The sequence below is a fragment of the Ursus americanus genome, chromosome 6, assembly GCF_024610735.1.
Source record: "Ursus americanus isolate L20-20 chromosome 6, mUrsAme1.1.p, whole genome shotgun sequence".
Classification (NCBI taxonomy): Eukaryota; Metazoa; Chordata; class Mammalia; order Carnivora; family Ursidae; genus Ursus; species Ursus americanus.
This window is the reverse complement of record NC_142132.1, coordinates 24,957,252-24,980,674: the sequence shown is the minus strand read 5'-3', so window position 1 is coordinate 24,980,674 and position 23,423 is coordinate 24,957,252. Positions and strand designations below refer to the sequence as shown.

Sequence of the window (23,423 nt, the reverse complement as noted above, 5' to 3'; positions counted from 1 at the left end):
GGCATCTGAATTTTTTTTTAAGATTTTATTTTTAGAGAGAGAGGGAGAGAATTCCAAGCAGGCTCCTGATTCGGGGCTTGATCTCATGACCCTGAGATCATGACCTGAGCTGAAATCAAGAGTCGGAGGCTTAACTGACTTGAGCTAGCCAGGCACCCCTCTGAATTCTTTCTTTCTTTCTTTCTTTCTTTCTTTCTTTCTTTCTTTCTTTCTTTCTTTCTTTCTTTCTTTCTTTCTTTCTTTCTTTCTTTCTTTCTTTCTTTCTTTCTTTCTTTCTTTCTTAAAAAAAAAATTTTTTTTAAAGATTTTATTTATTTGACAGAGAGCCAGTGAGAGAGGGAACACAAGCAGGGGGAGTGGGAGAGGAAGAAGCAGGCTCCCAGCAGAGGAGCCTGACGTGGGGCTCGATCCCAGGAACCTGGGATCACGCCCTGAGCCGAAGGCAGACGCCCAACGACTGAGCCACCCAGGCGCCCCTGAATTCTTTATTTAAGCAGGTTTGCTTGGGCAGGTTTGGAGACCTCTGGGCTTCATAGCCCCGTCCTAGGCCTCACACCCAGGAGGGTGATGTGTGTATGTGAGTGTGTGGTACGCTCTAAGATTGGTATGTCTGTGTATAGGCACACGCGAGTGAGTAAATTGTGCGTATTTGTGTGTATAATGCTGTTGGTGATTGTGTGTTAAGAGTTTGTGAAATCAGATAAAATAAGTGGGGACTTCCTACTCTGGAAAGAGACCAAATGAGGATGGAGTGAAAAAAAATTTGAAAAGGAATGAAAAGAAATAAGGCAAGATGTTAAGAAGTTATGATTGAGGAAAGATAAATCAGGAAGGAATGAAATCAGGAAAGAAGTTGGGGTAAAAATTCAGGATGGGATAAAAAGAAATCAGACTGGGTGCAGAAAAAAAATCAGGCTGAGGTAAAAAACAAACAAACAAACAAACAAACTTGGCTACATTCACTGGGAGCCACTGCTCCTCAGATGAAGGGGCCTGCATGAGGGGCGGTACCATCCTGCCCCAGCACCACCTAATAATAGATGAGTAGATGAGTAGAGTCACCCAGATATATGCTAAACAATGTGTGCCAAGCAGAGTGCACCTGCGCTGTAGGAGAACTGGGCTTCTCAGGCACCACGCTGGTGTTTGGGGATCCTGATGGACTGCAAAGGAAAAACAAACCAGTGACGGTGCGTGAAGGGTAATTATTTACCTTACAGAGGAGTGCTGTGCTTCGTGGAAGGCCTAAATGAACTAAGAATGGAAGGATATTTCCTTTACTCCAAAACTATCGCTAGTTTCATACTTAATAACAAAACACGAGAAGCATTCTCATTTAAGTCAGGAATATGATAGGGGATGCCTGACCGTATTGTTCTGGAAACGCTAGCCAGTGCAGTAAGGCAAGAAAGGTAAATAGGTGTGAATTTCTGAAAGAAGATGCTAATTTACTTGAAAACTATTAACATCAGAGAAACCCTGTGGACATCTAATGCATATTCTTAGAGACAGTGACTATTAACTGAATTAGAACATCTAATGATAGAAGGATCTCATGGAGCACTGATGTGTAGGGCAGTATGTTTGAGCCTGTGGGAGAGTCACAGGTGAACACGATTTCCTGCTCTCCGGAAGCTCATAGTTCACCTGGGAAAACAAAGCTGCGTACCTGGGAAAAGAACAAGTAAGAGCCCAGCTCGGTGGTGGTTTAGTCCCATGTACGTGGTGTGTGTGGCTGGTCAGTGCAAAATAAAGTAATGTGGTTTGTGGGGGTGGTCAAAGCTCCCCAGAGGAGGGGGTTTGAGGACAGCCCCAAGGGGCTCCCTGGACAGTTAGGTCTTTGGGGGCTCTGTGGGTCTCGTTCTCAGTGTTGTGTTTACACAATGGATGGTACCTGGTTGGTGCCTAGTATCTTGTTGAAGGGAGGAGTGAGGGGGGCGGAGGAAGAAAAGAAGAAGGTGAGGAGAAGAGTGGAAGAGAAGGGAGCGAGGGAAGGAAGGAGGGAGAGAATGTAGCACAGAACGAGCTTGGGAGATGCTGAAGGGCATCTGAAAGGTGCCAATGCAGGGGAGACAGTAGGTGATATCTGGGGGCGGTGACGGAGAGAGCACAGGGCTTGGAACAGGAGGGTCAGGCTAGGGCTGGAAGGGCCATGCTAGGCAGGAGGAGGGGGACTGTTCTCTGACATGGGAAACCTTGAAGGTGAGGATGCATAGGAAGGGTGGAGGTGGGATTCCAGGCAGAGGGCTTGTTTGGAGACCGCTGGTGCAGTAACACCAGAGCCTGTAGTGGCTCTCCAGTTTGTAGGTGGAGACGGAGAGCTGGGGCAGGGCGCTGGGCCGCCTTATGGAATCCTGCCCTGAGCCCGCCCAGTGGCTGGGCTGTATGATCCTGCGTGTTGGCACTGTCTCTCCTGGGAACCTCTAGGAGGGGCGGAGACCTGAGCTTTCTCCCAGTAGGCCTCTCCGTGGCTAGCGCGTCCCTCCCTCCCCTTCCGCAGGCTCCACCATCCTGGCAGAGCGGGGCATCCCATCGCTCTCCTGCTCCCCTGCCTCCACGCCCACCTCACCCAGCGCCCTGGGCAGCCGCCTCTCCGACCCCTTGCTCAGCACGTGCAGCTCCGGACCTCTGGGTGGCTCTGCTGGCGGTAAGTAGGCTGGCTGCTCCCGTTCCGCGGTGTCCGTGGCAGACTCCCCACCCACAGACCCCCTGGCTGAGGTGGCCGTTGAGCCTCTGTGTCAGAGTTGGGCCCTGGAGGAGCTGCAGATTGGCTCAGTGAACCTTTGTTGGGTGGTGATTTCTGGAGTGAATCCCACCCTGTCCCCCAGCTGGGCACCTTTCTTCAGAGCACTTGTTAGCACACGGGGAAGACCAGAGGATACCTCAGAACGGGCCTTCCTTAAAAGACTCTGGGCCCCCTCCCTTCCTCTACCCCTCTTCTCTTTTCACTCCTCATGGGCACCCTGGCCCCTCATCGAGGCCTCCTTGCGCCAGAAAGTGGGTTGTCAAGGGAAACAGATCCCAATCAGTGGGGTGAGAGACAAGGGACCAGGGGGTTCTCTTCTCGTGAACTGCTGACTGGTATCCCCTTGTCCCCAGGGACGGCCCCCAACTCCCCAGTGAGCCTGCCGGAGTCGCCAGTGACCCCAGGCACAGGACAGTGGAGCGATGAGTGCACCATTTGCTATGAGCATGCAGTGGACACGGTCATCTACACGTGCGGCCACATGTGCCTCTGCTATGCCTGTGGCCTGCGTCTCAAGAAGGCTCTGCACGCCTGCTGCCCCATCTGCCGCCGCCCCATCAAGGACATTATCAAGACCTACCGCAGCTCCTAGCCCGTCGTGGCGCTCCACCCTGCACGCCTGCCTCCTCAGGCTTTGGCCCCACTCCAGCCGAGGGGCAAGCCCACAGGGCCCCTTCTTTTCTTCCTCATTTTGGAAACTCTTTCCCTTCTTCATTAAACATGGGAAACTGAGGCCCTCGAAGGTTTGGGAAGAAAGGGGCTATAAGGCAGGGAGGTGAGGGGCAGAAACAAATTGCCCAGCAGAGGGGAGGGGAAGAGTCCATTCTCTTCCTGTCTTTCCCTTCTCTGCACCCACTGTACCCTGCATGCCGAGGGGCTAAATGGGGGTCTCAGCCTATCCTAATTCTTCCCCATCTGGGGCAGATTGGTAGGAAGTCCTCTAGTCCACGTGGGAATTAGGAAACATGTCCCTTCCTCTGGGCAGATGTGTCCCTGAGTTAGGGCCTTCGGAGTATGGCCTGGACTCTCCATTTGTTCTCTCAGCCAGCTGTCCTTGAGCAGTGTACAACCTGCTCGACAGTAGCCCTAGGCAGGTAGCCCCTGAGCTGCTGCCTTACTCTCTGACCTGTACCCGCCTTCTCCTTCCTCTCTTCCCTGCACCTCGGGCCTGGCAGCCAGGGTTAAGGCCAGTGGATACCTCTCACCCTGGGCAGGCAGCAGCCCCCATGTGATGTCCCTCTCCCACTCACCCAGGGTGGATGGACAGGCCGCAGAAGGCTGCAGGTTCTGGGTCTCTGACCCTGTGCCCTGGATGAGATGCAGAGGGCCCCCTCCTGGCCATAGCCTTTCTGCCGCCGTCATCTCGCCAAATGCAGCCGCCCAGGGACAGCCTCAGTGTGGGCTGGAGAGCAGCGTCCGTTTCCTGGCAGGGTCTCTAAGAGCAGTTTGCATCTGTGTTCTGAGACCCATCCTCCTGGATCTCAGTGCTGTCCTGGGCCTGGCTGATACTCTATAGTACCCCTGGGCAAGGCCAGGGCCCTAGAGTGGGGATGGGGGTGGGGTGCCCTGGGGTAAAACCAGCCTTTTTTCTTATTTTAATTTATTTATTTATTTGGTTTGTGGATTGGTTTTTTTCGGGGTGGGAGGATTGAGTTGCCATCCCCCAGACCCCTAGAAATGCTGCCCTGGTGTGCGGAGTGCCTGGCGAGAGAGGGCTGCAGAGGTCGTTATCACTCAAAATCTTCCCCAGGCTCCAGTCTAAAGTCCATAGCCATCTCTGCTTACCATGAATTAGAATTCCATAAAAGGGAAGCCTCCTGTCAAACTGTTCATTTTACGGATAGACACACTGAGCCTCCTTGGTACCCTGGGCTGGTGGGTCACCCAGAGCCACGAAGTGCCCTTCCTCTCCGGGCTCCAACATGTCAGGAGCTCCCCCTTCCATGAGGACATACAAAGTTGTGGGAAGGCTGAACGAAGGGAGCCCAGCTTGGGCCACGAACAGGGTAGGCCTACTCAGAGTAGGGGCGGGGAGGCTGTTCTTAGTAAGGCTTTTTACCCTCAGGAAAGATGAGGAGGGAAGGGGCCGGGTCCCGGCCCTTTTGGGTTATTTCTGGTTCCGGGGTGGCGTGCCCCCTGCCCCTGCTCTTAGGCTATAGTTGTCCTAGTCTTGCTGCCCTCCCCTGATAGGCCATGGGCTAGCACCCGCTCTCAAGAGTCTTGGCGTGGTCTCCTCCCAGCCTCCCAGCCCTCTGCCCTCTCTGATGGCTTTTCACGACCATCAAAGACTGCTGCTCCCTGTGGTTGGCGGACTATGGGATGCTAGACCTGGTCACTGGGCAGCTGGGTGGCCCTGGCCGGGTCAGAGTCCTTCGCAGCCTCAGCTGCCACGTCTGTAAAATGATTGGGGAGGAGAGCAGACTTTGTGTGTCTCTTGGGAGTTCTTAGGTGAGGGGCTGCTATGGGGTGTTGGGTGGGACAGCAGTGGGAGGTCAGAATGCCAGGCTGGGCCTTTGTCTGCCCTTGCCTTGCAGTAGGCCTCCAGGACGTCATGGTTCCACTGTGGGTCTCCACTCCCTAGTCACTGACCCTGGAGACCCCTTCCGCGGGAGTGGGGTGGGGCGAGCCAGGTGGTGGCCCCATCCCATTAGGAGTCTTATCTCAGAGGCAAGGGAAGGTCTTCAGTGCAGGGGCTGCGTGGCCTGAGGTTTGGGGAGAGGAAGCCATCTGCATCACTGTCTCTGTTAGTGCTGGGATAGTTGCTGCCTCCTTTGTGAACTTGGGTCGCTGTGATTGTGAATAAAGGTGATTTCGTACCAGCCTGAGGGCTGTGCTGTGCTGTGCTGTGTGGAGGGCTGGGGAGGGAGGGCCAGGGTGGGGGTGAAGGTGAAGGGTCAGGTATCAATAATAGGGGAGACTCCCTAGAGTGGGGGACTGGAGCATGACAGTCTAGACAGACTAGGGCTTGGACAGCAGGGGCCAGAATGCCAGGTGAGCCTTGTAAGTTGAAAGGGAGAAGCCAGTGCCGTTTGGTGTCCTCAAATCCCTGGATCCATGAGGAGCAGTGTTTATTGGGGCTGAGGTGGGCCCAAACCTGGCCCCAAACCCTTGTGGGGTGGCACTGCCACCTAGGGGCTAATGGGAGGATAACAAATCCGTCACACAGGTCAGGAGGGGCCAATACTGAATGGGTGAAGGCAGCATAGAAAAGGGAGGCCTCTGGCCAGAGACCTTTAGAGAAACTTTCTAGATGTGCTGAGTATATCCGGTTGGCTGTAGAAGCTGGGAGTGGTGGAGCGGGTCCAGGCACAGTTTGGGAATCCTGCTCATTTGGTGGGGGGAGCATGCGTGCCTTCCTGCCCGCTCTCCTGGGACGATGCTCTGGTCCCTACACCAGGACGGCCCAGCCGTGTTTACTGGAGTCTGGCAAGAGCAGGGGAGAATCCGGGGCTCCAAGCCGAGGGGCCAGCTAGGCCTGCTGGATGTGGGTCTTTTGCCCCAAGATCTGCATCTCTCTCGCTCTCAAAGCCTCAGCCACTGCCCGGAAAGCTTCCTGTCAGTGGGGAAGGGGGGATATGGGGGAAGGGGGGAGAAACTTGAGCATGGCTCTCACCAACAAAAGTGGCAACTTACCTGTTCCCTCACCCCCCGCCCCTCCAGTGTCCTCAGAGGGGCCCCGGATCCTGCAGCTCGCGCTGTGTTCTGGACACGGTGCCTTATGCCATTCAGCTGGGTGGCTTTTCTGACGGCAGGGAGAATTAAGAGGTGATTCTGTTTAGTTAAAAAGGCCAAAAACTTTATTTAGTTTTCAGGAAAATACAAGATGTAAACATAAAATACAAAACAAAACAACCCAAATCTTACAGTCTAGAAGCATGCCAAGACAGAATATTTTCTGCAGACCAAAGAGTCCCGTCAACATGATAAAGGACACCTGGAAAGTGGCAGGCCAAGGGGTTGGGTCCCTTCCCCAAGGACACTGTATTTTTGTGATGAGAACAATTAAAAAAAAAAAACCACTATTAAAAATATTAGAAATATGGAGATAGTTTAGCACCACCATTGATCCTGGAAATATTTTAGCACTCAAGTTGCGCTGAATTCACTGTCCTTTTCTTCACTTGCTCTGCTAAGGGCAGAAGAGGGCATAACCTCCTCCTGACCCCAGAGCCCGCTAGGAGCTGGGAGGTCACTGTGAAGAATCCCCCAAAGCTCTGGAGACCCAGAGACATCCGGCAGTTCACAGGCAACCTTGCGGCCCACAAACCACACTTCAGGGACCTACCACTCACATCTTCACTCAGAAGTCACCTTCCTGCAGACCTCTCAGGGACTGTCGGTGAAACCCTTTCCCATCCTATGTCCTGGATTTAAAGAAAACCTGTTGCAGAGAACAAGTTGCAGATCCAAGAACAGGGGCTCTGTTTACCCTTCTCTCTCTGAAGTAGGTGCTTATGGAAAGGTGCCCTGGTGACAGGCCACCAAAAATGTAAGGGCATGTCCGTGGATGAGTGTGCGTGGCCCGTCTTCTGAGTCATACCTGTGTGGCTGGCTCAGCCGACTGAGTCACCACAGGTATCTGTAGAGATACTCAGGAATAACTGGTGTCAACTGAAGAAGAAATGAGGCTGCTTCCCTCCCAGACATGCCTGGTGGTATCTGGACCCCGAGGTTCCAGTTTGGGGGTCGTGGGTCATTACCATACAGCCCATTATAGTCACTGGTCTTTGACCAATTCGAACAATTTGAGAGGCTAGCTGTGGATTGGACAAAGGGATGTGGGCAAAACCTGCTGGGAACCTGGGAGATGGAGGAATGTTCTGGAGCCAGAGCCTCCAGACTCAAAGATTGGTTCTCCCTCTCCAGTAAGTCAATCAGTGACTATTCATTAACAGCATACTGGGGACCCAGGTTGTGGCCCAGCAAGTAGCTGTTTCCTCGGGTCAGCTGCTTCTGTGGCCAAATATCAGGGCTTTTCCAACCTACCCTGACTGGACCGTTGGGTGTTGAATCAGTAAATTCCCTCTGTACCTGTTCTCTTCCTCCTAAAACACTCGGAATTGACTTCTTCCTTCTTTTGAATTAAGACTATACTCCAGACTCCAAATCCTCCCTCAGCCTTCTCACTTTTCCCTTTCTGCCTAGAAGACATCCTCTTCTGGAAGCCGCCTTCCCAGGGAAGGGACATAAGCCCCAGCCACTCCAAACATGCACACACTCCTCACGCCAACGTGCCTCTCGCTTGCCTCCAACGTGCTCGAGCCAGCCTTCTGCTTTAAAACAATTCTCTCACATGCTCTCTCTCTCCTCCTCTCGCCTCCTGAGGTCCAGCCCTTAGCCAGGGTAGAACTGGGACAAAGGAGGGACCTTCACCTCAGAAACCCATTCTCTAAGGCCACTAAGTTCTAGGACTGGGATGGGAGAGGGGGCTGATTGTCAAAGTCAAGTGCAAACCCAAGATTAAAAAGATAGGACTGGGGAAAGGAGATCGCACGGTAACGCCAACCTTCCAGGCAGGTTGGGATCAAGGCCTTAGAAGGCAGAGCCCTCTACTCGGTCTGTAAGCAGCCACGAGCCCAACTTCTGTCCGCACGTCTAGGTGCACAGGACAAAACAAGAGGGAAGCGAAGATCAATGAGGCTGCTCTTCCTGAAACAAGGCTGTAGGTCAGTAACCCCATCCTGCCACTGTCTCTGGTCACAGAACTTGAGAACCACTGAGGCTGCCTCAAATAGGGATCATGATTTAGGCAAAAAGCTCAGTTAGGTCAAGGGAAAGCGCCCCACACTGCTCCTGGGACACGCTCAGTTGGGGCCTGCAGCCCGGTGTACTGACCTCACCATCCACACGTTCTCGCCCCCAGCAGCCTCACCACCCTCAGAAACAGGAACCGCGGGCCACTGGCTCTTACGCTCTGGGACCTTCCGCAGCAATGACATGCATGGCAACGGGCGGGCTCAGCCTCCTGGCTAGCATGTCTGTAGGTGGTGACCCGGTTCAACCATCTCAGCGCTTCCACACCCAGTGACTTCTCTCTTCCACAGCTTCATTTTGGAGCCCGGGATGATGGCCTAGGCTGCTTCTGCTAGATCTGTTAATGCCAGTGTGAAGTTTTCAACAAAATAATAAAATAATTACAAAAAAAAAAAAAGACACATTGCACTCTCCAGCCAGAATTCCGTGTGAATAACACACTTGCTGCCAGAAACTGCGAGTCCCATGGGGCCGGCCCAATGCCAAGGACTTGTAAAATGGAGACAGCTTGCCCGTATTTGTTCTCTAACCCCGCGTTATTTAGTTCAAGTGGGAAATTACCAACACACACACACACGCACGCACGCACACACACACTCACTCTCTCAACACACAGCCCTCAAAAAAATGAGGGAATCTTAATTCTTTAGCAATGTGGATGATTCTCTTTCCAGAGAGCTCTGCATCGAGATTCTCAAAGACTGGACATAGAGATGTATATACTCCAAGGAAAGAGACCCACCATGCACAGGGGCACGGTCCCACTCTGGGCACGCAGATCCACGTTTGTACAGAAACTCACCAAACGGAGGGTTGGAGCAGCAAGCGTACAGTACTGGGGATGGAGGGGACAAGCCAGTGAGGACGTCCCTGGAGCCCTGAAGGGCAGAGCTCCAAGGGCTTGGACCCAGAGACTTCCCATCCTGCTGCTTTCTCGACCTGAGCCAAGTAAGGAGGCGGCCGGCTTGGTACCTGTTGTGGGAAGCTGTCTACAGACAGCTTCTCTAAGCCTCAGATGCTTCTCTAAGGCCCTCTGGGAACTGTCAGGGTGTTAAGCAAGAGGCAGGGCTCACTCCTCAGGCTGAAGTCATTGAGATGAATGGGTGGCCCAAGCTTAGCACCAGGCCTAGCTGCAGGCTTGTGGGAATTGGTGTCTCACTGGGGTATGTAGGGCTCAAGGCACCCACATCCCCGACAAAGGATTTGGTTACATCTAGGGTTCCTGCCCATAAACCGAACTGAGGTTACATAGTTTTAAAAAGACTCAAACATACATCAAAAGGATCACGGCCCACACATCAGGAGACTGGGGTGAGACAGGGCTGCTGGGAGTGATTTTTAAGACAGGTCTTTCTCAGCAGCTGGCTGAAAAGCAGTGGAAATGAAAACAAGGAACCGTTCCTGGATGTCCTTGCTCCGCTCTGAGGGCCGGGGCCCTGGGATGTCAAGAGCCCCATGCCGCCCCCCTGAATCCCTCCTGGGTGAACACCCCACAGAAAAAGGGGTTGCCCTCTGGTTGGGACCCCTGCCACGTTGCCGGGGGAGGAGGGGTCAAGATCAATGCCCAGAAGGTCCCCAGTCTACTACACAGCTGCACCTCCTTCCAGCAGCCCCCCCCCTCCGGACGCGCCGGGCCACGGGGTCTCCCACCGCTGTCCCAACAAGCCCTGGCAGTCCTCGATAATATTGCACTTTTCCTGTCTCTCAGATTGTTTTCATTTTCGACTGAGAATGCAAAGTATTCGGAGGGGTAGGGGAAGTGAGTAACCTTAAAGAAATATTAGTTAAATACAAAAAAAAAAAAAAAACCACAACAGGAAAAGTAGGGGCTACTTTATCTTTTTTTTTTTCCTTAAAACAAAACAAACTACCAAACCAAGGTCTAAACTTAAATAGTTCTACGCCTACTCTGCAAATACTAGTAATATGAAAATAATGCTTGACCAAAATTCCCTTGTCTTTCTTCCTTAGACGATAATAGTAGTAACATGCCTTGCTGAGGAAAGCGATGGATATAAATACCAGTAAAATATGTCGCTCTAACATCTGAAAGTGATTAAAACGGTCCTATATAATGCCTTCGTCAAGATGGAGAATCGAGAGTAAGAAAGAGAAGCCTCGGAGGCCAGGCTAGGGGTGGAGGGCCGAGGCCGGCCAGGCAGGGCCCGGCCACAGCCAGGGGCAGATGGCACGCTCGCCGTCCAGGGTTGCCCCTTCCAGCTCCCTCCTGCTGCCCCTGGGGTCCCCTGGCCTGGTGGGAACAGCGAGGCAGGGCCAGGGACCCCAGCCAGGCCCGCTGTTTCAAAGTGGGAGAGAGAGGACATTTTTTCCCCCTTGTAATGAAAGAAAAAGGTCTTTAAACTGAAAGAAAAAGCACCAAATGATGCATCTTCGGGCATTATATAAAGCTCAATAATGACCTCAGAAGGGCTCATTATGATTAAAGTTGCAGTATACAGCAATACAATGCCATTTCACATTTTCAATCGCAACTAATGGGAAACTGGGTTTGGACACTGCTGAGATTCCATTTTTCTTTTTCCTTTTTTAGTCCAATCTGGTTTTCCTCCAGATAGGTCAGAGCCGCAGGCCCCTCCCTCCTCCACCTGCTGCCGGCGGTACCCTCCAACATCACAAAGCAGCTCAGTAGCTCTAGGGAAAGGCCCTCTTGCCCTGGGTGGGGCTAGGAGTCCAGGGGCACAAGGCCTGGCATCCCCTGGCCGTGTCTGAGAGGGACTGGCATGCACCCTTCTTGCTTCAAGTATTCATATTCTCTTTGGGTTTGCAGGGTTTGTGCTGTGTTGTGAGTCAGGGGGTGATGGTGAGGGGTGAGGTGTGAAGATGAGGCATAGCAATCCCTGTTTGCTGCCCAAATCTACATACTGTCACCAGGTGGCAGCATTCCCCACTTTTCCTAGATGCCTGAGCAACTCCCAGCCATACTTAGGGGGCTGGATGTCACAATGTAAACATGATGACCACACAATAAACTACAATGGGGTTGGGAAGGAGCTCAAGGATTGATGCAGTGGGGTGCTCTGCCATTAACTAGCTCCATGATTTCGGGAAAGTAATTTCCTGTCCTTGGGCTGCAGTAACAGGAGGGGATGGGATGGAGTGACTTTGAAGGTCACTTTTAATGACCATCACTTAGAGCACTGGGGATCAAGGAGAGAGGGTCCTTGGAGAGTGCGGAGCATGTGGGCCTCGTGGGTGCTGGAGAGCCCCACGGGGCAGCGCCGACAGCGAGGAGGGGCAGGGAGAGTCAGGCTCTGGGGAACACTGCGGTCCAGTCCCAGCTGAGATGCTCTGTGCTTGGCAGATGCGTCCTGCACCCCCCCCCCCCCGGGCCTGGCTGGCACGTTACTGACTGAACTGGCTCAGTGCGGACAGTGGAGGAGCGAGGCCGCTGGGGCCCTCCCCCCGGAAGGCAGCTACATGGAAGGTCCTTTCACCCAATAGTCACTCTACTTTTAAATTTTATTTTAAATAATCATAAATTACTTCTTTTTCTTTTAATAAATATGTGCTGCTTAAAAATGAGAAAAGTATATACTGCATCTTTAAGTAATGCACTTTGCTCTCTGGCTTTCTTCCCATTCCACCTTATTAAAGTGCATTAATTAAAAAATAATGAACCACTTCTTTATCATTATTGTTCAAATAAGTCCAAATAATATTAATATGAAGACACTAAACCACTACCATTAGTACTGCAACCTAGCAGATTAACTCAATATCCTGCTCTATTTAATACTGTCCAGCAGAAGAAAATAACTACTTTCAATTTTAAACAAACTCACAAACAAAACAAAAGGAAACAACATCTCACCACGGCCCTTCAACAAAGAACAGGAGCGGTTTGCTGTAGCTGCCAGGCGTCAGTGTGCCGCGAGGGAGGAGGGCTGGGGAGGTCCCCAGGCGAGGCCTCAGGGGTCTGGGGGTGGGTAGGGGTCCCGTGCTCAGCTTCGGGCAACATACACTGCCTGGGTGGGGAGCAGGGGGAGAGGGAGGGCCTTTCCTCCTTTGTAGAAAACACCAACCCTTCATCCGGGCCTCTGGCAGCTGAGCTGGTGGCCGGAAAGCCCGATCAGTCCACAATCAAAGGCACGTGTGGAATTGCACTCCCAGCAAAGGGGGAGTCCTTGGGGAAGCCAGGGCTTCCAGAGGGTCCCCTCTGAAACGTCAACGATTGAAAGACACAACCCAAAGTTGACAGGGACTTTATTCTCTCCTCTCTTCACGGGGGCACTGCCCCTTGGGAAGACCGGGTTGGCTCCCGGCCTGGGGGTTCTCCATCTTTTCGGGTACCTGTGGCATCGTGTGTAGGTGGGGGGGGTGGCTGGTGATGGCTGCCCAGCTGGGGTCCCCTGAGCCCTCAGTGGGGGCGCTGGGTGCTTCTCCACAGTTCACACGTAAGGGGTTTGGTCCTGCCCAGGCAGGAGAACGGACGCAGAAGGGTGGTCACCCAGCAGCTTGAGAGCTGCCTTCTCTCCTGGACAAGCCCCTCCTCCCTCCTGGGGAGGGTTCTGCCCCCACTGGGGCGTCTCTGCTCTGCCACGTCTGGGGCCTGGGCCTTCTGCCCCCGGTCCCTCCGGCAAGCACCATGCTAGGGTACTGTCCACAACAGTGGAAACCAAATGAAAGGACTTTGGCTTGTGGAGGGAAAGAAAGTGAAACGCAAACAAAACCAACAACCTCCCCGCAACAGCACGACAGAAAAGCCCCACCTGTTCCTCGTCCTGTCCCCCATGAGGCTGACCGCCCTTGGGCCCCCGAACAACCCCTAAAATAAGACCAAAACCCAAGGGCTGACATAGAAGCCCCAAATCAATAAACCTCTCCCAAAACATGCAAAAGAACTACCCATCCAGAAACACCCAAAATAAAGTCTGTGCAGACGGTGAAGAGACTGACGGCGTCGCCCACCCTATCTGTAAACTCTGGGGCCACTGGTCCAACATGGACGGGGTGCCCCAGGCAGGGCGGACTCTCTTCTCAAGGCCAGGGACAGTGACGGGTAAGCAAGGTGGTCCTTGCTGGCACCTGCGGAACTGCTTTCTCTTCAACCAACAGACCCTGACAGTGGCCTGGCCTGGGGACAGGCCGAGCTCTCAGGAGACGCCTTCAAGCCCCAGCGCCACCCACAGTGGGTAGTGGCAGTCCTGGGGAGTCCAGCACAATTCACTAATCCAGGTTTAGGACGCTACAAGGACTATTCCGGTGGCAAGGTGCCGCAACAGAAACAGCCAGGCAGGGGCAGGGCGTGGGAGGCCCCGGCCGTCACATCTTTTCCGGATCTGCAGCCAAGGCACAATCGGAGTTTTCCACCTGGCCTGTCCCGAAGGGTGCCAGGTCCATCAGCCAAGTCACTGAGGTGCCCACATGGGGCTCCGCTTTCTCACCTCTGGTCTCAGGCCTGGTGCTCCCCTGCCTGTTCGCTTCCCTGCTCAGTGTGCGCCCCCGCCAGACCTTACCTGCCAGCCGGGGGACAGCCTGGAGGGGAGCGCGGCTGCACTCATGCATTCTGCAGGGTTTAACGTCCTCCCCCCACCCCCTCCCTCATTCCCTTTCCCCTTTGTCTTCATCTCACCACTCATCCATACCCAGGATGGAAGGATCCATGTCCCCCCCGCCCCCCCCTTAGTTCTTTTTCTCCAGGTAGTTGGAGGGCACCCAGCCTTTGAAGGGCTTCGCCCCATCCAGGATCTGGCAGTACCACCAGCCGTTGGGGTTCCTCTCCAGGACCTCCATGGACACACCCTCCTGGAAGCCCGCCGTCTCCTCATCCCCCTCATAGTCCGCGATGGAGACATACACATCTTTGAGGTTGTTGTGGATGAACTGGGACTTCTCAATGGGCTTGGGGCGCACGGGGGACACGGGGATGCCGTTGCGCTGGGCGGCCAGCAGAGGTGTGTCCGAGCCCTGGCTGGCAGCCCGTTCGGCCAGGCGGCCCTTGGCCTCTGCGGCAGCCGAGCGCGCAGTGCTGAAGGAGGAGTTCCGGCGGACACCTCGGAGGCCGTCGGTGGCCGTGAGCGACTCGTTCCTCCGCAGGGCACAGGACAGGTTGTTGTCCTTGGGTGGCGGGGACACGAACACTGACTGAGGCCTCACCGCTACCTGCCGCACACCGTTCCTCATCTTCACCGCACCGGCAGCCGAGGTCTTGCTGAAGCCCCCGGGGGGCTTGGAGGGGATGGGCGGCGTGGCCCTCTTGCTCTGGTTGACGGTGTTCAACGCTTGGACCCGCTTCTCGATCTTCTCCAGGCTGTCGGACTTGCCCTCGTTCTGCTTGCTTTTGGGGCTTACTGTGTCTGGCTCTTTGCCAGAGGAGTCGGGTTGCTCATTCTCGCCAAGCACCAGGTAGTGGGAAGGGGCCCAGCCCTCTAGCTCCCCAAACCTCACGTACCACCAGCCGCTTTCCAGCTTCTCGAGCACCTGGACCTCCACGCCTGCGGGGAAGCTGATCTCCGAGTCCTGGACCTTCTGGTAGGCACTGCATGTCGTGTAGGAGGTGGCCTGCCCTTCTCGTCCCTTCTTGGTGGGACATGGGGGCGTGGCGGCTGGGGGGGTAATGAGGTCAGCAGAGCCTCTTCTGGGCCCCTCACTGGGACCTTCGAAGGCCGTCTGGGGGGGCAGCTCTGAATCCTCGCTCTTTGAGCCCTGGAGACCGCCCCGGAGCTGGCCCGTGGGTCTCAGCTGGCGCCGTAAAGTGCTGATGTCCATCTTCTCTTGACTCTGGGACTCTGCTCGGTTCAGGAACGGCTTGGGCCGGACAGACGGCTTGGCCCGGGCACACGAGGTCGGCCCAGCCTTTGGGTCGGCATCCCTCTTCGGCCCGACTGTGGGGGTGCCACGGATGCCTGCGTCCGAGGCAGAACGGGGCTTCAGGTCGCCGCTGTTCTTGGACAAGGAGGAGGAAGAGGAGGAGGAAGAACAGGTGGTATTGATGGTGATGGATGAGGAGAAGGAGGCCGAGGAGTGGTTCTTCCCCAGTTCCGCCTGGGCGTTCTTCTCCGCCTTGAGCTTCAGGAGGGATGACGATTTGGGGGAGCCTGATTTGGGGGAGTTTTTCCTGGCCAGGGATAGAGGGGAGCCCCCTGGGGAGTTGCTGTCCCGGGAGGAGCGTCGGGCTGACAGAGCATCCTCTGCGCATGGCCGGAAGCCCTCGTTCTCGTAGATGGTCTCCTCTTCTGGGGCCACGTCCTCTGAAGAGCCACCCACCCGAAAGCGGGCCCGCTGCAGCGAGGCGGCGGGTGAGGGCCTGTGGGCCTGGGTGGGCCGCCTGTCTCCTGAGCCGCTGTCCTCTGTGGGCTCCTCGCTCAGCTCCGGCTCGGAGTCGAAGCCAAAGGCAGGGACGTCATACTCCGGCTCCTCGTACTTGAGCTTCGGCGGGGAGTCCTGGCTCTCCGCAGAGCCCACTGGACCGTCCTCGGCCTCCTTGGGCTTGCTGGGAGGTGCTGGCGGGGGTACCTTGGGCCGGGTCAGCGTGCTCGTCCGGCGGCTCAGGTTGGGCTTCTTGCGCTTATCGATGTACGACGCAGGGGCCCAGCCCTCCTTCTCACCGATCTGCACGTACCACCAACCGCCCGAGTTCTTATCGATGACCTAGGGGAGAGAGGGCGGCAGGCCGGTGAGTTGGCAGGCTCGAGCTCCACCCTTCACACGATGTGCCAGGCTAGGACACAGGGTCTCCATTTCACAGATGAGCCAAGTGAACTGCTAAGTGGCCCAGGGTAATACGTGCCAGGCTGGAATTCAAACCTGGGTCCCTATCACCTCCCACTCCCCAAGACCCTCTCCCCTGGTCCTCCAAGTCTCCATCAGCACCCTGGCCAAGCCAGCCTTGTCCGCAGACCCCTCCTCTCCTCCTAGGCTATGCACTTAGAAGACCTATCGCTTCTAGTCCCTATAGAACCCAACTCGCCAAGGATCCATAGGTATAAAAAAATGCCGTTCCACTGCTCCTCATCCTACCCCCGGTATTGCTAGGTCCTCTGTTCGTGACCCTGGAAAGGGTGTCTGAGGTCAGAAGAGGATGGGAGGACGCAAGTGAGCTGAACTGGGAGGTATGGCCTGAGCCCAGAGCCTTCCTGCAGAGCACCTCCCTGGTGTCCCCACTGCCCGTGGTCATTTCACTGCATGCGGGATTCCAGTGAAATCCCACTGGCTGAAAGGATTTCTTTGGGTTAAACAGTTTCCGGTGGGAAGGATGAGGGTCTTGCAGTCATTTCCATGTGAGTATAAACTAGTTCAGGGAGCTTCTTTCTTAACTGCAGTTTAAGACCAGGTAAAGGCCAGGAGTGTGGTGCTGGTTGTGCTGCTGTATTTGGGCTGGGGAACGTAAAGGGAAGATAATTTTGGATTGTGGGACTCTCCTGGAGAAAGAGGTACTAGGGAAGGGGTGGGGAAGCATGAAAAAAACTGGCACCAGGGTTAGAGGGGCAGGGAAGGAAGAGAGAGACTGCTGAAGGCAAGCTCTGCTTGAGACCCACAGCCCCCACCAAAAAGGAAAGCCCTTTCTCTTTCCTTTGGTTCTATAGTCCTTCTTTCACCCTGCCCACCCCATACTTAAAATTTCAGCTTGGGTAGATCTTAAGTATGACAGTTTGGTTAGATGGCGAGCTTTGGAGGCTCTTCTGGAAACCTCCGCACCACTGACAGAATGATTTGTCTTGGAAATTTAGTTCCAAATCCAAGACATGTGATTGAAAACATTCACGCTGGGGACATCATCTCCACAGGCGGAGGCTGCCTGAGGGCTCTTCCGACAGTTGTACGGGTGTTAACTGGATTTAACCCCATTACTACACAGAGCCACTGCAGAGAACTGACCCGCATCACAGAGCTCTGTCCCCTGCAACAGCCACAAAGTAGAGTCTCATAAATGCTAGGCCACGGGGGAGCACCACAGGGTCTGTTACCCCACTTGGCAGAGACAAATAATCAAAGCCGGGGGAGAGAAGTGACTGTATCAACGGCCAGAGGCACCTGCGGTGTGGACGTGGCCAGAACCCAGGTCCTTAGTACTTCGGCTGCATGGACCACACTCTCTCAACAGCAGCACTCGCTAATGGGAGTTCTTCAGAATCTCGGCCCCGAAGGTGCTCCTAGGAGACAAAGTGTGCTGGGGCCAAAGGGGTCTGGGCAACGCTGATATTCTAGTCCCGTCTTAGAGATGCACAGTGACATCCTTATAACATAGACTCTGACAAGTTCTGCGATGAACCACACAACTTCAAACCTACTCAACCACAGAAGCCCCTTGTGTCCAGGCGCCTCCATTACCGGTGCCGCCATATGCTTTGGGAAATGCTGCCGTGAGGGAAGTGCTGGGTGGAGACAGGAGTCCTGGATTCTGGTCCTGCAGCACTTACTGGCTTAAGGCAAACTTTTATCCCCGGGGGGCTTGCTTTCGTATCTTTCCTGCCCACCCCCCTGCCACGTAGCCAGCAAGGTGTAAATGGGAAACGTGGCAGGTCTTCGAGCAGCATGACGTAAAAGCCTCAACTTCATGGCCTGAGACTCACCTCCGCCTTCTGTCCGCCCCGAAAGCTGATGCCGTCAGAGATGCACGACTGGAATTCGGCAATGGTGTAATACTCCACCTCGACAGAAGGGGGCTCTGGCGGCTTCGGCAGCTGGAACCCCTGAGGCAGAGAAGGGCTCAGTGAGCAAAACCCACGGATCAGAAGGGCGAGAGTGTGGCGTTTACACCGGCTGGTCTTACAGCCAGCCTGAGGAAGGATCTATCACCTGAGGCTCAGGCTGTCTCCCGCACGAGACTGTTCTCCTGAGCAGGCTTTCCACTACTACCTATGATTCCCTCGAAACTCCTCTGAGCTACCGAAATGTCAGTTAGTAACAGTAATTTCCACCCCGACATCGCTGGAGGTCCATAGATGCTTCAACGGCTAGGTCCCCAGATGAAAATGAAAAAGCAGAGAGGTCACTGTAACAAAGCCTGTGCCAGCTGCCCTGTGGCAGGAGAGCCACGTCCTTAAGTCGAGGTGAAGGGCCACAGGGATGACGTCTGGCATCTCTTTGGGGAGGGGGGCAGGGGTGTAAGGGGGCGTGGAGATGGGTGGGGAGAGCCCCTGGTGGGTCACTGCACTGATGCCAAATGGTCAGGCAAGCGCTGAACAAAACTCGAGACCCTTTGTTCTGTGGGCAGGGTGGAACGTGCCAGACGAGGACATTTAGAATCGGCTGCAGCCATGACTTCTGAGCCTTGTTCAGTTACTTTATAAACATTTATTGTGCATCTTCTGGGTGCCAGACCTTGGTCTAAGGCACTGGGTGTTTAACAGTGAACCAAGAGGACAGCCCCCCTGCCCCCATGAAGTGGACATCCTAGTTTCATCTGGTCTCTACTCTGGTTCAAATGGATTTCGTGCTGCCCCTTTACTTTCAGTATGTCCCAGTATCATACAAAGGGGTTAAAGCAAAACAAAAAGTGTGTGGGGGGGGAGGGGGAGCGGGTAGGGAAAGGGAAGCAGCTGTGGTGTAACAGGAAGACCTCAAAAGACCTCTGCCTTGCAGCTGGACACACGTGGGCTCCAATCCCAGCTCGGCAATGCACCAGCTGTGTGGCCTTGGGCAAGGCCTGTGACCTCTCTGAGTCTCAATTTCCTCATCTGTAAAATGGGTCATGAAGAGGATTACTGAGATATATACATAACTTCTGGTCCAGCCAGGGACACAGGAAGAGCTCCACAATAGAAGCCAGAGCTGACCATTCCTTCGTTTTAGAAGCACCCTATTCCTTGGAACTTTCTGCATCCCTCACGGCTTGGCCTGTCTTAATCCTGCCAGTCGCAGCCCAGCTGCCTTGGGTCGCAGTGGGTGAAGGGCAGGAGGAAGCTGGTTTTGAGGGACGGGGTACAATTCAGTGCACTTGCGCTGCCCTGGGGCCTGGCCCTTGCAGGCGTGTGTGAGCAGATGTGGCCCAGGCCCCAGCCCTGCCCACCCCCCCCCCCGCCCCCGCCCTGGCCAGGCGGGATTCAGCCGCGTCTAGCTGGAAACAGCAGCCCCGCGCCGCAAGCCCCACATTTGGTCTGTGTGGAAGGAACGACCCCATTCTTGCCAAAATGGAGTCTGCCTGAAAATAATCCGGTGGGGCTGAGAGAGGAGGACAGGAGAACTCACCATTTAGTCACGGAAAACTCGAGGGGACAATGACATAGGAGCTCCCCTGGGGCTTCTGACCGGGGGCAGGAGTGGTCTCATCCCCACAGGCCTAAGCTTCAAAACCCGTTTACTAAAGGCCCCCTCTTCCAGGGACGCTGCTCCCCCCTCTCCAGGGCAGAGGTCACAGATCACAGCGACCCTTGCCACTAAGCCCAGTGGGACTTCAGAGACCTTTCTCCACATGGAGTGGCAGGCAGTCCCTAACTCAGGAAATAGAAACCCTCACAGCCCATCCCATTTCCTTCTTCCCGCAGCTCTAGGCGATGGCTGCCACTGTTCCCATCTTAGAGATGAGGCAATTAAGGCTCGAGGAAGGTAATGGTCTTGCCCGGGGTCTCGCTATTCCCAAGTGTCAGAAGTGGACTATGAATCCATGCCCGGCAGGCTCAAAGCCCCCTTCTTTCCATTGCACCCCACTGCCCCTGAGGGGAGTTCTCTGTACCAGGGCTTCCGGCCTGCCACCAGCATCACCGCCACCCTAAGCCCAGTACCCTGAGAGCATATCTGCTTCCCTGATGGTCTGCACATGACCCCCACCTCTGGAGCCAGGGACCCCAGCAAGTTGAGCCTCTAGCTTTCCGCACATGCCAGTCCAGGCTACTGACCCCTCCGTGGAGGGTGCTCGCCGGGCTGCCCTCTGCCCTCCTGGGCTCTGGCAGCCACCACAGCCGTTGGATACTCCTGGGCCAGGAAGGCAGAGCTGAAAGGCTTCCAGGCGCACATGGACAGCCGCCCCGTTTCCAGCCCCTGGCAGTGCCCTGGCCGGACGCTTGTGCTGGCCAGTCTAAATGTTTATGTCTGCCAGTGTAGTGGCTGGGAGGGATTGCTGTAGCTTTGGAGCGCAGTGCGTTTCTGAATATAAACTGTCCCAGCGAGCCTCCGGGATGGCTGGGATCCCCAGGCTTTCCTCTCTGCCCCTGGCCCCACAAAGCTGGCAGCTCAGCAGGGCCTTGGAAAACCCCTGGACGGACAGGCACTGAAATGAGACCACCAATGAACTGCAGCCATTATGGTGCACCCCCAGGGACAGGAGGAGAACGGAGGAGAAATTCAGTGCACATACCAGGCTGGATTCTCTGCGAGGTGGAGGCCTTGTCCTTAGGTTTGGGGAGCCTAGAACAAGAAACATGGCTTCAGAAAGCCCAGCCAGACAACAGGCAACAGTGCTGGAACCTGCCTTCCCCAGGTATGGCCACCTCCTGATCCTGGGAAGTTTCTGGTTTTGTCCCACATTCTGGAAGGACCCAGGCTCTCAGGCACTATATTTTCTTCCCTGGGAAACCACAGACCTTTATGTTGCCTTGGCTGTGTTTCAGGGTATCATGAACCCTCTAAAATGACGTGCACATTTCAAAATGTACAGACATAGAGGCATTTTTCAGGAGAAAGGGTAAGTAGCTCTATCAGATTTTCAAAGTTAGGAGCAGAGACAGTGTCTATTTTTCGCTTACCACCAAATCCTTAGAAGCTAGCACGATGCCAGGCAAGAGTGGGCGCCCAAGAAACACGTCCTGACTGCCCAAAAGGTTTTAAGCATAAGAGCTAACTTAAAACCAAGTTTAGAACTAAATTAAAAAACAGCTTTCCGCCAGTTTTTAAGTATGGCTGGATATAAACAGAAGCTGGTCTCTTGTAACACAGGACAGTTTAACCTTGACCTGAAGATGCTGTTGAGCCAGAGAAGGACAGAGATTTGGAGGGGGCCAGGTAGCTGGTCTCTCCTGTATGGATGGAGGATATTCTTAAAGAATGCCCGCTAAAACTGCTTGGGAAGAGGTAAAGCCATTCCTTCCAAGCCTTTTAGGCTTCCAGTAACTGGCGGGAGGCGGAAGGGAAGGAGGGGAGGAAGGGTAAAGGCCGCGAAAGATGTTCTATTGGCTGTCGGTCTAGAAAGCAGCCTTGTGCAAGGGGCCCCGTTTCCCTGCGGCTGGGGAGGGGGGCGGATACACTGATCTGCAAAGTGACCATTCCTGGCTCTGTCCTAGGGAGGGAGGGAATGCCACCAGCTTCTGTATTCTTGTAATTGACTTCAGTGCAAGAGTCGTGAGGCATTGCTCTGTCTACTCACGATTAGCATGAAACAAGTTCACGGAGTGAGGCTAGGGTCGGGGTCAGTCTATAGCTCAGGAAGAAAATGATACGGGGGTCCCTGCACCCTGTGACCGCTTTCTGAAGAGCGGCGCAGGGAGGACGCGGGGGTCGGGGAGGCTCTTACTGATCTGGGCCCTCTGCGGGGCGATCCTGGCCACAGCTGGCGAGCCCTGAGCCAGCCGAGACACGCTCCTCTCAGGGACGCCCAGGGCGCTGCCATTGGACGCATTGCAGAGGACGGGCAGGCTGATCTCCTTCTTGGTGACAGGGGCCCCAGGGCCCTCGCCTTCGGCCGGCGGAGTCTCCTTATCCCCCGACGCCTTCTTGTTCAGTAGGTTGCTGATCTCCATGATGTTCCCGATGATCTCCACCGGGCCTGCCAGATTCTTCTTGCGCGCTGGCAGGTCGTCCTTGGCTTTCTTCAGGTAAGAGGCTGGCGCCCAGCCCTCTTTGCCCAGGTACCTGTGGGGAGGGGCGGGACATGGCATCACCCAAGCACTGCTGCCTGACCTCACACCGCAGGCTCCATCTGGCTTGGCCCAGCTGAGCCTTTTCTACTGTGTTCTCCGAGACACCAGGCATTCCACTACTCTGCAGAGGAGTGGAACTGAGGGCAGGTGCAAAAGACATCTAGGACACCAATTCTTCCTCTCTGTCTCCTTGTTCTCTGCCTGATCCCTCTTGGTGTGGGCTCTTGTGCTCTGCAAAGTCAGGCAAATGTGGGACATCAGGATTAGAAGATTCCTCAGATTCTGAGGTGCCCGAAAGGTGGGCTTCACAGTAGCCTGCTACATCACAACAGAGAGGGCAAGTCTAGAGAGAAGACAGGAGCAGGTGGGAATATGGTGCATTAGTTGGATGCCCCCTGGCAAAGGGAAGCCTTATTGGAGAGGCGAAGAGGTAGCACGAGAAGGTAGGAGCCCCAGGGGCGCCTGGGTGGCTCAGTCATTACGCGTCTGCCTTCGGCTCAGGGCGTGATCCCGGCGTTCTGGGATCGAGCCCCACGTCAGGCTCCTCCGCTGCGAGCCTGCTTCTTCCTCTCCTACTCCCCCTGCTTGTGTTCCCTCTCTCGCTGGCTGTCTCTATCTCTGTCAAATAAATAAACAAAATCTTAAAAAACAACAACAACAACAAAAAAGAAGGTAGGAGCCCCAAGTTCTGGTCCCTTCCCAGTCTCTACCCTGGAGCTCAATTTTTTTTTCTCCTGCAAACTATAGGGATAGAGTAGCTGCAAAAATTTTTCCGGAAAGATAGACATATCAAGACCAAATAGGAAGAGGCCCATAAAGAGTGATCCAGTGGGTAAGGTATCGGTGCTACTGTGGGGGTGACGGATGGATCAAGTTCACAGAACAAGTCCATAAACAGACTGACGTGAAAGGTAACATTTTGGGGCACAAGGGTGGCTCAGTGGGTCAAGCGTCTGCCTTGGGCTCAGGTCATGATCTCCTGGGATCGAGCCCCGCATCAGGCTCGCTGCTCAGCTTCTCCCTCTCCCTCTGCCCTTCCGCCTGCTGTGCGTGCACGTGCGTTTGCTCTCTCTCTCAAATAAATAAATAAATCTAAAAAAAATAAAAAGGTAACATTTCAAATAAGTCAGGTAGGGATGAGGTATCAATAACCCACTTGGAGATGACCG

The 23,423-nt window shown here is 54.6% G+C and overlaps 2 protein-coding genes across 11 annotated transcripts in view; one reads left to right on the top strand and one right to left on the bottom strand.

Annotated features, from left to right (window-relative positions):
* NEURL1 (neuralized E3 ubiquitin protein ligase 1) overlaps positions 1 to 5,567 on the top strand; it is a 76,988-nt gene extending 71,421 nt beyond the window's left edge. For all 8 annotated transcript variants that reach the window (XM_045803037.2, XM_087862738.1, XM_087862737.1 and 5 more), the window contains 2 exons: positions 2,501 to 2,647; positions 3,100 to 5,567. In XM_045803037.2, the coding sequence (XP_045658993.1) occupies positions 2,501 to 2,647; positions 3,100 to 3,338 (386 nt within the window). In that variant the 3' untranslated portion in view covers positions 3,339 to 5,567. The remainder of the gene's footprint in view (positions 1 to 2,500; positions 2,648 to 3,099) is intronic.
* Positions 5,568 to 10,359: 4,792 nt separating this feature from the next.
* SH3PXD2A (SH3 and PX domains 2A) overlaps positions 10,360 to 23,423 on the bottom strand; it is a 226,573-nt gene continuing 213,509 nt past the window's right edge. For all 3 annotated transcript variants that reach the window (XM_087862734.1, XM_045803038.2, XM_045803039.2), the window contains 4 exons: positions 21,909 to 22,246; positions 20,757 to 20,806; positions 18,034 to 18,153; positions 10,360 to 16,111 (listed from right to left, as the gene is read on the bottom strand). In XM_087862734.1, coding sequence (XP_087718860.1) covers positions 14,144 to 16,111; positions 18,034 to 18,153; positions 20,757 to 20,806; positions 21,909 to 22,246 — 2,476 coding nt within the window. In that variant the 3' untranslated portion in view covers positions 10,360 to 14,143. The remainder of the gene's footprint in view (positions 16,112 to 18,033; positions 18,154 to 20,756; positions 20,807 to 21,908; positions 22,247 to 23,423) is intronic.